This window comes from Coregonus clupeaformis, unplaced genomic scaffold, assembly GCF_020615455.1.
Source record: "Coregonus clupeaformis isolate EN_2021a unplaced genomic scaffold, ASM2061545v1 scaf1101, whole genome shotgun sequence".
NCBI lineage: Eukaryota > Metazoa > Chordata > Actinopteri > Salmoniformes > Salmonidae > Coregonus > Coregonus clupeaformis.
The window spans coordinates 37,195-50,271 of NW_025534555.1; the positions used below are offsets into that span (position 1 = coordinate 37,195).

The following is a 13,077-nucleotide window of genomic DNA, read 5'->3' on the forward strand; positions in this document are numbered from 1 at the left end:
TGAGCCTCCCAGGCCCATGTTGCCCAGGGTTAAGAACATAAATGGTAGATTAATATTACATTGTATTGTACTCCTTCCTCAACTTATTCCACAGATCCCTTGGCCAAAATTATTTAATCTGTTGTTTAAACGGAGGGGGTGGACCCCCTGCAGTAACTCTGGGGGTCCGTGGACCCCGCTTTTAGAACCCCTGCTATAGATTGCGTGCTAAATGTCTCTAGTGTCAGCGGGCGTGCGTGCATGCATGTGTTTGTGGCTTTCTTTCACGTGGAGAGGGTACACAACTGGAGTCTGTTCTCCTCTGCAACATGTCTCAACAGGATCTATTATTTACCTGCCTGCTTCCACTGTGTGGATCATATACAATAAGTGCAATCTATATCATCTCTACATCATGTGCATTTACTTGGCTTTCCCCAAATGAGGATTCTCGTGAAGTAGAAAATGAGGCAGACATTTTGAAGTTATTTTTAGTCTGAAAATGTTTAACTTTTTGCATGTTGACGAACGAGGTTATTGCAAAAGATAATTTATCCGTGACTTACCTGGCTGAATAAAAGTTAAGTATGAATAAAACTGTGGTTTTGGGTGCACCGGCTGCGCTGGAGACTTGGCATTTGTCTACGAGTGCCACTTTGTTGGTGCAGAATTATTTTGTTATTTCTCTGGGATATAGATTGCAATTACAAAGTGCTTTGAACCGAGCCCAGAAAGCAAAGAATCATCAATGTTGCGGTTGGGTTCCTCTGTGTAGCTTGTTGATTTACACACAATGTAATTTCCGTTTCTAACCTTGTAATATTTGGAATTAAGTTTTTCTTCCTGAAGAGAACAAATTATATTTTCCAATAACGACTTGGCTAGACCCACAAAATATATAGTTTTTCAGGAAATGTTCCTTCCCCCATGTTTGTTGTCCAACAGTCTGTCCTGAGTCTTGAGCAGCAACATTATACCCTTTTCACACTATTGTGCCAAACGTTTCCAGCCACTATGGTGAATGCATAACCAGGCTAGCTCAGTGAAGGGAAGTACAGCTCGGCTTCGACTCTGTTTGTGTGGACTCGTTAATGTGAAAAGGGTACTGAATGTAATGACAAGCCACCCAGTAGTTCTCCAGGAGAATGGCTGGCCACCCCAGGTATAGCTAAGAAATATGATGGAAACTCCCCGAACATCACACCACCACCTGTGGATGAAGACAGACATAAACAAGACAGACTGAAGACATAAACAAAGTGAATAAAGTAATACTTCAAAGCAATGCAGTCGGTGTAGTCATCGCAAAACCAACCTAAACCCGAGGTGACCTCTGGGTATGAATTTATATGGCGAGAAGATGGGAACTTAAGTGGGGGGACACGTTTTACACTATCTCATCGTCAGAGAGAATTTACATGGTCTTCATTTTTTTACATTTTACATTTTAGTCATTTAGCAGACACTCTTATCCAGAGCGACGTACAGTTAGTGCATACATTATTTGTATATTTTTCATACTGGCCCCCCATGGGAATCGAACCCACAACCCTGGCGTTGCAAACTGCTCTACCAACTGAGCTACATCCCTGCCGGCCATTCCCTCCCCTACCCTGGACGACGCTGGGCCAATTGTGCGCCGCCCCATGGGTCTCCCGGTCGCGGCCGGCTACGACAGAGCCTGCATTCGAACCAGGATCTCTAGTGGCACAGCCTTAGACCACTGCGCCACTCGGGAGTCCCATGGACAGGTTCTATGTGGTGATTGACACATGGTGAGGGTCTTTCCCCCATCTTCCTTCTCCACCAACCCACTGCTACGTCCATCCCCCGCTATACTTTTCTCCCTATCTCTTCCCATTCGCGTGATCAAATCCTGTAATGAATCCATGCTCTAAATCGTTTTTGGTGATGTGGAAGACGGGGGAGAGGAGATAAAGAGGAAATGAAGTCTTGTGACTTGGTGAATGAAGGAGTCGATACCTATCCATGACGAGGTTTAGCGGCCTTCTGATTTGACTGTTACTTAAGATGAACAGGGCCTCGAGACAACTTTTAAATGTAGAGAGAATGTTCGCTAAGTGCGTCGTTAGACCATGTGTCGATACTGATAGGATTGAAAGAAAAGCAGTGCTGCTCTTGGATCAGCTTTCATTAAAATTAACATTAGAATCATTCCACAATACTGACTAGGGATCAGCTCCGAGAGATATTACCACCTATGGCTGTAAACAGTAGCGGTGCGTGGGTAAAATCACTGGAGAAGCGAAGCCAGGAAAATAAGCCATATTACAACCTACGTGTTGTGATAATTGCGTTGTTTGCTCTATAACCTGTTAGTTCATATGTCTTGACACTGTGATGCATAGGCCTAAGGCCGAGACAATAAGAAGACACAGTGGCAGAATACATTCAACCACACCTTTTGTTTCATCACAAAACATGAGAGCAAAATTTGTCTAGTGAAGTCCACAAAGCATATTGCATGTAACAAACAGTTATTTGACCTACAGCATGGTCAAACAAGTTAATGTTTCCGACATTTTCTGACTACTAAACAACTATTGATTTAGAACCACAGAGAGTTACCACAAATCGCAAAGAAAACAGGCGCTGCCTCCACTATTCCATCACCATTTCAACTTCAACATAATCTAATCACCTATGCTAATACAGTGACAACTAAAATATACCAACAAAGATTTAGTCCAATCAACGTCAGCTAAATATGATGTGTGTGTGTGTGTGTGCGCAAGTAGAAAAAAAAACATGTTGACTCACCCTACTTGTAGAGAAACGCCAATGCCATCTTTCATGTTGCCTAAATGGTCTATGACACTGTCATGATACAGTACACGGTTTAGTTTTTGTCCTAGGCTACCTGGATAAAATACCAGGCCAGCTAGTTAACATTAGCCTACTACATCTATCTACATGTTGAACTTCCATCCTTTCAGGCCAGTGGCACAATGTATGAATTTATGGTTGGATCAGAATCGACATTATAATCATTTGCCAGTACGGAGAATTAAGTAAAACCACAAGTCCAAATCCCTGTCTCCATCCATGGCTAATTTAGGAAAGGGCCTTTTTTAGCTAGCTAGCTAGCCACCGGAAGACAACAACACAACGAGATGCAACAATTCAAGTTTTTTCTGTAAATGACGTTTGGCTTTCGGGGTGATATGATTGGTCTGAAGCCAAATCTAAACTGGCTTCCCTTTAGACTTTTTTTTTGGTGCGCCAGGACCATTCACAGTTGAGCTCACTCAGTTTAGCTCAACGCTGATTGGCTATAATTGTAAAAAAATAATATATATATATATATATATATCAAGGGAGGCCAAATGCTTGCTGGCTTCCCTTGTATTCAATGCTACTGGTGGCAACAATACCATATTCCTTTTGACCAGACGGCATCAGATAGATGGGCTTCACATAGACAGAAATTTGCGATGTTTTGCTCACTCGGATGCTTTCTCCGCTCTTGTGAATTGAAGCAGAGAGACGAAAAGTACATTCTTTTATGTGTTTTTCTTTTTTTCTTAGACAATTTTTTGGGAGTAGCCTGGGTCCCTTGGCATCCATGAATACATGCCACTGGCTGCAAATAGGCTATTGAGGCGGCTTATTATGCTTACCCAATAATAATGCACTAAATCACAGATTGGGCACGTATAACGCGAACGTCTAGCAACACAAAGGTTGCGAGTTCGAATCTCATCACAGACAACTTTAGCGTTTTAGCTAATTAGCAACTTTTCAACTACGATCTACTTTTTTGCTACTTTGCAACTACTAACATGTTAGCTAACCCTTCCACTAACCCTAACCTTAACCATTTAACTTAACTCCTAAACTTAACCTTAACCCTAACCCATAGCCTAGCTAACATTAGCCAGCTAGCTAACGTTATCCACTTAGCCACCTACCTAGAATTCGTAACATATCATACGTTTAGCATATTCATAACATACACTATACAGTGAGGGAAAAAAGTATTTGATCCCTTGTTGATTTTGTACGTTTGCCCACTGACAAAGACAAGATCAGTCTATAATTTTAATGGTATGTTTATTTGAACAGTGAGAGACAGAATAACAACAAAGAAATCCAGAAAAACGCATGTGAAAATTTTTATGAATTGATTTGCATTTTAATGAGGGAAATAAGTATTTGACCCCTCTGAAAAACATGACTTAGTACAAGTGGCAAAACCCTTGTTGGCACAAAGGTCAGACGTTTCTTGTAGTTGGCCACCAGGTTTGCACACATCTCAGGAGGGATTTTGTTCCACTCCTCTTTGCAGATCTTCTCCAAGTCATTAAGGTTTCGAGGCTGACGTTTGGCAACTCGAACCTTCAGCTCCCTCCACAGATTTTCTATGGGATTAAGGTCTGGAGACTGGCTAGGCCACTCCAGGACCTAAATGTGCTTCTTCTCGAGCCACTCCTTTGTTGCCTTGGCTGTGTGTTTTGGGTCATTGTCATGCTGGAATACCCATCCACGACCCATTTTCAATGCCCTGGCTGAGGGAAGGAGGTTCTCACCCAAGATTTGATGGTACATGGCCCCGTCCATCGTCCCTTTGATGCGGTGAAGTTGTCCTGTCCCCTTAGCAGAAAAACACTCCCAAAGCATAATGTTTCCACCATCATGTTTGACGGTGGGGATGGTGTTCTTGGGGTCATAGGCAGCATTCCTCCTCCTCCAAACACGGCGAGTTGAGTTGATGCCAAAGAGCTCGATTTTGGTCTCATCTGACCACAACACTTTCACCCAGTTCTCCTCTGAATCATTCAGATGTTCATTGGCAAACTTCAGACGGGCCTGTATATGTGCTTTCTTGAGCAGGGGGACCTTGCGGGCACTGCAGGATTTCAGTCCTTCACGGCGTAGTGTGTTACCAATTGTTTTCTTGGTGACTATGGTCCCAGCTGCCTTGAGATCATTGACAAGATCCTCCCGTGTAGTTCTGGGCTGATTCCTCACCGTTCTCATGATCATTGCAACTCCACGAGGTGATCTTGCATGGAGCCCCAGGCCGAGTGAGATTGACAGTTCTTTTGTGTTTCTTCCATTTGCAAATAATCGCACCAACTGTTGTCACCTTCTCACCAAGCTGCTTGGCGATGGCCCATTCCAGCCTTGTGTAGGTCTACAATCTTGTCCCTGACATCCTTGGAGAGCTCTTTGGTCTTCGCCATGGTGGAGAGTTTGGAATCTGATTGATTGCTTCTGTGGACAGGTGTCTTTTATACAGGTAACAAGCTGAGATTAGGAGCACTCCCTTTAAGAGTGGGCTCCTAATCTCAGCTCGTTACCTGTATAAAAGACACCTGGGAGCCAGAAATCTTTCTGATTGAGAGGGGGTCAAATACTTATTTCTCTCATTAAAATGCAAATCAATTTATAACATTTTTGACATGCGTTTTTCTGGATTTTTTTGTTGTTATTCTGTATCTCACTGTTCAAATAAACCTACCATTAAAATTATTGACTGATCATTTCTTTGTCAGTGGGCAAACGTACAAAATCAGCAGGGGATCAAATACTTTTTTCCCTCACTGTATATACAAAAATATATGGACACCCCTTCAAATTAATGGATTCGGCTATTTCAGCCACACCCGTTGCTGACAAGTGTATAAAATTGAGCCCAAAGCCATGCAATCTCCATAGACAAACATTGGCAGTAGAATGGCCTTACTGAAAAGCTCAGTGACTTTCAACATGGCATCATCATAGGATGCCACCTTTCCATCAAGTCAGTTCGTCACATTTCTGCCCTGCTAGACCTGCCCCAGTCAACTGTAAGTCCTGTTATTATAAAGTGGAAACGTCGAGTTGCAACAACTTCTCAGCCACGAAGGGGTAGGCCACACAAGCCCACAGAACGGGACCGGCGAGTGCTGAAGCGCGTAGCGTGTAAAAATCATCTGTCCTCGGTTGCAATGCTCACTACTGAGTTCTGGAAGGCAACGTCAGCACAATAACTGTTCGTCGGGAGCTTCATGATACGGGTTTCCATGGCCGAGCAGCCGCATACAAGCCTAAGATCACCATGCGCAATGCCAAGCGTTGGTTGGAGTGGTGTAAAGCTCTCCGCCATTGGACTCTGGAGCAGTGGAAATGCGTTCTCTGGAGTGATGAACCACGCTTCACCATCTGGCAGTCCAACAGACAAATCTGGGTTTGGAGGATGCCAGGAGAACGCTACCTGCCCCAATGCATAGTGCCAACTGTAAAGTTTGGAGGAGGAGGAATACTGGTCTGGGGCTGTTTTTCATGGTTCGGTCTAGGCCCCTTTAGTTCCAGTGAAGGGAAATCTTAACGCTACAGCTTACAATGATATTCTAGACGATTCTGTGCTTCCAACTTTGTGGCAACAGTTTGGGGAAGGCCCTTTCCTGTTTCAGCATGGCAATGCCCCCATGCACAAAGCAATGCCCATACAGAAATGGTTTGTCGAGATCGGTGTGGAAGAACTTGACTGGCCTGCACAGAGCCCTGACCTCCACCCCATCGAACACCTTTGGGATGAATTGGAACGCCGACTGCGAGCCAGGCCTAATCACCCAGCATCAGTGCCCGACCTCACTAATGCTCTTGTGGCTGAATGGAAGCAAGTCCTATCTCAAGGCCATTAGACTGTTAAACAGCCATCACTAGCACAGAGGCGCTGCTGCCTGCATACATACTTTAATAAATGGAACACTAGTCACTTTAATAATGCCACTTTAATCATGTTTACATATCTTGCATTACTCGTCTCATATGTATATATTGTATTCTATACTATCGTAATAATGTTTACATATCTTGCATTACCCATCTCATATGTACAGTGGGGAGAACAAGTATTTGATACACTGCAGATTTTGCAGGTTTTCCTACTTACAAAGCATGTAGAGGTCTGTAATTTGTATCATAGGTACACTTCAACTGTGAGAGACGGAATCGAAAACAAAAATCCAGAAAATCACATTGTACGATTTTTAAGTGAATAATTTGCATTTTATTGCATGACATAAGTATTTGATCACCTACCAACCAGTAAGAATTCCGGCTCTCACAGACCTGTTAGTTTTTCTTTAAGAAGCCCTCCTGTTCTCCACTCATTACCTGTATTAACTGCACCTGTTTGAACTCGTTACCTGTATAAAAGACACCTGTCCACACACTCAATAAAAAAGACTCCAACCTCTCCACAATGGCCAAGACCAGAGAGCTGTGTAAGGACATCAGGGATAAAATTGTAGACCTGCACAAGGCTGGGATGGGCTACAGGACAATAGGCAAGCAGCTTGGTGAGAAGGCAACAACTGTTGGCGCAATTATTAGAAAATGGAAGAAGTTCAAGATGACGGTCAATCACCCTCGGTCTGGGGCTCCATGCAAGATCTCACCTCGCGGGGCATCAATGATCATGAGGAAGGTGAGGGATCAGCCCAGAACTACACGGCAGGACCTGGTCAATGACCTGAAGAGAGCTGGGACCACAGTCTCAAAGAAAACCATTAGTAACACACTACGCCGTCATGGATTAAAATCCTGCAGCGCACGCAAGGTCCCCCTGCTCAAGCCAGCGCATGTCCAGGCCCATCTGAAGTTTGCCAATGACCATCTGGATGATCCAGAGGAGGAATGGGAGAAGGTCATGTGGTCTGATGAGACAAAAATATAGCTTTTTGGTCTAAACTCCACTCGCCGTGTTTGGAGGAGGAAGAAGGATGAGTACAACCCCAAGAACACCATCCCAACCGTGAAGCATCGAGGTGGAAACATCATTCTTTGGGGATGCTTTTCTGCAAAGGGGACAGGACGACTGCACCGTATTGAGGGGAGGATGGATGGGGCCATGTATCGCGAGATCTTGGCCAACAACCTCCTTCCCTCAGTAAGAGCATTGAAGATGGGTCGTGGCTGGGTCTTCCAGCATGACAACGACCCGAAACACACAGCCAGGGCAACTAAGGAGTGGCTCCGTAAGAAGCATCTCAAGGTCCTGGAGTGGCCTAGCCAGTCTCCAGACCTGAACCCAATAGAAAATCTTTGGAGGGAGCTGAAAGTCCGTATTGCCCAGCGACATCCCCGAAACCTGAAGGATCTGGAGAAGGTCTGTGTGGAGGAGTGGGCCAAAATCCCTGCTGCAGTGTGTGCAAACCTGGTCAAGACCTACAGGAAACGTATGATCTCTGTAATTGCAAACAAAGGTTTCTTTACCAAATATTAAGTTCTGCTTTTCTGATGTATCAAATACTTATGTCATGCAATAAAATGCTAATTAATTACTTAAAAATCATACAATGTGATTTTCTGGATTTTTGTTTTAGATTCCGTCTCTCACAGTTGCAGGGTACCTATGATAAAAAATTACAGACCTCTACATGCTTTGTAAGTAGGAAAACCTGCAAAATCGGCAGTGTATCAAATACTTGTTCTCCCCACTGTATATACTGTATTCTATACTATCTATTGCATCTTAGCCTATGCCGCTCTGACAATGACATTGCTCATCCATATATTTATATATTCTTATTCCATTCCTTTACTTAGATGTGTGTGTATTAGATATTTGTTGTGGGACTGTTAGATATTACTTGCTAGATATTACCGCACTGTTGGAACTAGAAGCACAAGCATTTCGCTACACTCTAAATAACATCTGCTAACCATGTGTATGTGACCAATAAATTTGATTTGATTTTGATTTGAAGTCCCTGCAGCAATGTCCCAACATCTAGTGGAAAGCCTTCCCAGAAGAGTAGAGGCTGTTATAGCAGCAAAGGGGGGACCAACTCCATATTAATGCCCATGATTTTGGAATTAGATGTTCGACGAGCAGGTGTCCACATACTTTTTGTCATGTAGTGTATAGTACATTTTACAAATTCGTAGCATATTGTACTGTTTGAAAATTCATAACATAATATGAATTGTAATTCGTAGCATATTATACGAAATGGGTGATGGACATCCTCAAATTAATGCATACCATATGGAGTATTTCTGATGTACGTACAGAATTATACGCAATGCTCTGAGACCAAGTTGTACTGTCAGACAGAGCCTAAACATCTTGATTATATGTTTAGCAGAGATGTTCTGTAAATAATGTGACGCGGAAGGGCAAAAAAGCATCTAACAACGCCCTTTGGCTGCCCTACGAGTTGTCTGGATCACTCGTAGACGTGCAGAGGTTTTTAAGAGCCACGTTACTAATGAAGGCTCTGGGAAACTCACTGACCTCTGTCTCTTAATCAGGAAGTATGTCTTTCTCGCCCCCTCCCTTTTCTCCAGGTCAGATGGAGTGGATGGTGGAGCTTTGCGGCGCGACAGTGGTCAAAGAGCCTCTTCTCTTCACTGGTAAACAGGTAAGAGTGTCTGTCTGACCTTCCAATGAAATGTTATTTGTCACATGCGCCGAATACAACAGACTTTACTGTGAAATGCTTACTTACGAGCCCTTCCCAACGATGCATCAGGATAGGTAATAATAATACGAGTAAAATAAAGAATAGAGTAGCAGCATATGATGAGTATGAAAGTGTGGGTTTGTGTGAGAGTGTTAGTGTAGTGAGTGAGTGTATATAGTGAGCTCCAAAAGTATTGGGACAGTGACACATTCTTTTGTTGTTTTGACTCTGTGCTCCAGCACTTTGGATTTGAAATTATACAATGACTATGAGGTTAAAGTGCAGACTGTAACTTTAATTTTACGGTATTTTCATCCATATCGGGTGAACCGTTTAGAAATTACAGCACATTGTCCAAAATGACAATACATTATTTACAATTAATTTCTATTGGGCACAAAATAATCTGAAACACAACCAAAACAAATGCATCCAACAAGTTTGTAGAGTCACAAGCTTGATGTAATCATTGAGTGCTAGGAATATGGGACCAAATACTAAACCTTTGACTACTTTAATGCACGTATAAGTGAATTTTTCTCAATACTTTCGGTCCTCTAAAATGGGGTGACTATGTACAAAAAGTGCTGTAATTTCTAAACGATATGGATGAAAATACCCTCAAATTAAAGTTACAGTCTGCACTTTAACCTCATAGTCATTGTATCATTTCAAATCCAAAGTGCTGGAGTACATAGCCAAAACAACAAAATATGTGTCCCTGTCCCAATACTTTTGGCACTCACTGTATATAGTGTAAATATAGTATTCTAAGTATGCATAGAGTCAGTGCAAGATAGATGCAGATAGTTCCCTCTTCACACGTTACAAGTCTAACATCCACACACTACTACACTCAACAACCAAAACTATGCTCAAGTATCCTCTCTGTGTATATGTTTGTGTGTGTGTGAACCCTGGAGAAGGGCTTACTGTGTCTATCGGCTGTAAATATCACAGTGTGGGCCTTTACTTGTAAGACCTGTGTTGCAACTGCACTGAAAGGACTGAAAGTGGAGAAATACTAAATTACTCTTGTTCTTTACTTGAGTGGATAATTCGGGATACACTAGAGGGGAAGAGGGGATTTTAAATTATATTATTCTTTTGTCAGAAAACTCGTCAGCTAATAGTGGTACAACCAGGCTCGGACCAATCACCAATAAACTACCAAGGTGAGTCTCACAAGTGGAAACACACACTCTTCCCCACACACACACATTCTCACTCGCGGGTGCACACACAGTCACACAAAAATTTTGATAAAATTTCGAATATTATTCTCTTTCACACACACATTTTCAAAGTTTTTCTCTCTCTCACTCTCACACATTCTCACACAAACACACACCGTTAGACTCCGTCCCGAAATGCTGTGATTATTGTGCCATCCCGGCCAGCGACAGGGCGGTTACATAAGTCATCCACGCCCTGAGGCTGAAGCACTGCACAGGGATAGACCTCTAGCGTGTCAGGAGGAGAAAAAGCTGTGTTTGTGCATACTATCGGGGGTCTGAGAAACAAATAGAAAATAAATTGTTGTTCACTGTAACAAATTGACTAATAAAGCTGAAGAGGAAAGTGGAAAGGGAGGGGTGTTAAAGAGGGAGAGGAGAGAGAGGTGGTGCAGCAGCATCCCTATGGGGCACCGTTTTTAACATGCTATATTTTGTGAAAAATATCAATTCTGTGCCACAAAATGCGATTTCTTTCATAAAATATAGCAAGTTACAAACAGCTCCACACCCAATAAATCCCTCTCCTGGTGGTCTGGTTTGTGTAGTTGCATATTTCATGTGGCCTTTCTTACCCAATGTCCGCAGGCTCTCCCAGGTAACCAAGTATACCTGCTAGCCCCTCTGCACCATCGATTTTAATCAAACATATTCACATCACGCGCACACACTACACACATCAGCCCATACACAAGGTAACACAAGGCCACGCTCACATTGGGAAGAGCAAATGGTGTAAGAAGTCGATCCGCTGTGTGTGATGTCATATCACTGTGTCTACCTGTTGTTGTTGAATGCACCTGTGGCCATTGTTGTTGAGGGTGTTGCCATAACAACATATATCTCATCCTCACTTCCTGTGTCTTCTCCACAGCCCTCCAGAGGAAAGCCACGGTCATCACCCGTGGTTGGCTATTTGATACTGTGGCAACCTACACCCTTCAAAGCCTCGACAACTACAGAACGTAACCTCCAGACCTGGTGTCACATCCAAATCGCTCCCCTGGCCTGGACCTACTCTACTCTACGCTACTAGAGACTGTCCCTGGTGTCACGTCCAAATGGCTCCCCTGCCACCCTCTTTCTTAATACAGTGCCTTCAGAAAGTATTCATACCCTTTGACTTATTCCACATTTTGTGTTACAGCCTGAATTCAAAATGGATGAAATTTAAAAAAATTGCTCACCCATCTACTCACAATACCCTGTTAATGACAAAGTGAAAACATGTTTTAAAAAATTATAGAAAATGTATTGAAAATGAAATACAGAAAGTATTCACACCCCTGAGTCAATACTTTGTAGAAGCACAGTTGGCAGCAATTACAGCTGTGAGTATTTCTGGGTAAGTCTGTAAGAGCTTTCCACACCTGCCCATTACTCTTTTCAAAATTCTTCTAAGTTCTATCAAATTGGTTGTTGATCGTTGCTAAACAACCATTTTCAGGTCTTGCCATAGTTTTTCAAGTAGATATAAGTCAAAACTAACACAGCCACTCAGGAACATTCACTGTCTTCTTGGTAAGCAACACCAGTATAGATTTGGCCTTGTGTTTTAGGTTATCGTCCTGATGAAAGGTGAATTTATCTCCCAGTGTCTGGTGAAAAGCAGACTGAACCAGGTTTTCGTCTAGGATTTTGCCTGTGCTTAGTTCCATTCCGTTTATTTTTTATCCTGAAAAACTCCCCAGTCCTTAACGATTACAAGCATACCCATAACATGATGCAGCCACCACTATGCTTGAAAATATGGAGAGTTGTGCTCAGTAATGTGTTGTATTGGATTTGCCCCAAACATAACACTTTGTATTCAGGACAAAAAGTGAATTGCTTTGGCAAATGTTTTGCAATATTACTTTAGTGCCTTGTTGCAAACAGAATGCATGTATTTGAATATTTGTATTCTGTACATGATTTCTTTTCACTCTGTCAATTAGGTTAGTATTGTGGAGTAATTACATTGTTGTTGATCCATCCTCAGTTTTCTCCTATCACAGACATTAAACTCTATAACGGTTTTAAAGTCACAATTTACCTCATGGTGAAATCCCTGAACGGTTTCCTTCCTCTCCGGCAACTGAGTTAGGAAGGACTCCTGTATCTTTGCAGTGACTGGGTGTGCTGATACACCATAGCAATAGGTGCCCTTTGCGAGGCATTGGAAAATCTCCCTGGTCTTTGTGGTTGAATCTGTGTTTGAAATTCACTGCCCGATTGAGGGACCTTACAGATAATTGTGTGGGGCACAGAGATGAGGTAGTCATTAAAAAGATCATGCTAAACACTAATACTGCACACTTATTATGGGAACTTATTTAGGCTTGCCATAACAAAGGGGTTGAATACTTATTGACTATAGACATTTCTGCTTTACATTTTTTTATAAATTTGTAAAAATTAAATTTCACTTTGATATTTATGGGGTATTGTGTGTGTGAGCCAGT

At 42.5% G+C, this 13,077-nt stretch overlaps 1 protein-coding gene across 1 annotated transcript in view; it reads left to right on the plus strand.

The window, feature by feature from the left end:
• The window catches only part of LOC123486287 (breast cancer type 1 susceptibility protein homolog), a 37,646-nt gene extending 25,855 nt beyond the window's left edge, over nucleotides 1–11,791 (plus strand). The window contains exons 7-9 of the mRNA XM_045217537.1: nucleotides 9,283–9,356; nucleotides 10,513–10,573; nucleotides 11,508–11,791. Coding sequence (XP_045073472.1) covers nucleotides 9,283–9,356; nucleotides 10,513–10,573; nucleotides 11,508–11,602 — 230 coding nt within the window. The 3' untranslated portion in view covers nucleotides 11,603–11,791. The remainder of the gene's footprint in view (nucleotides 1–9,282; nucleotides 9,357–10,512; nucleotides 10,574–11,507) is intronic.
• Nucleotides 11,792–13,077: the final 1,286 nt, after the last annotated feature.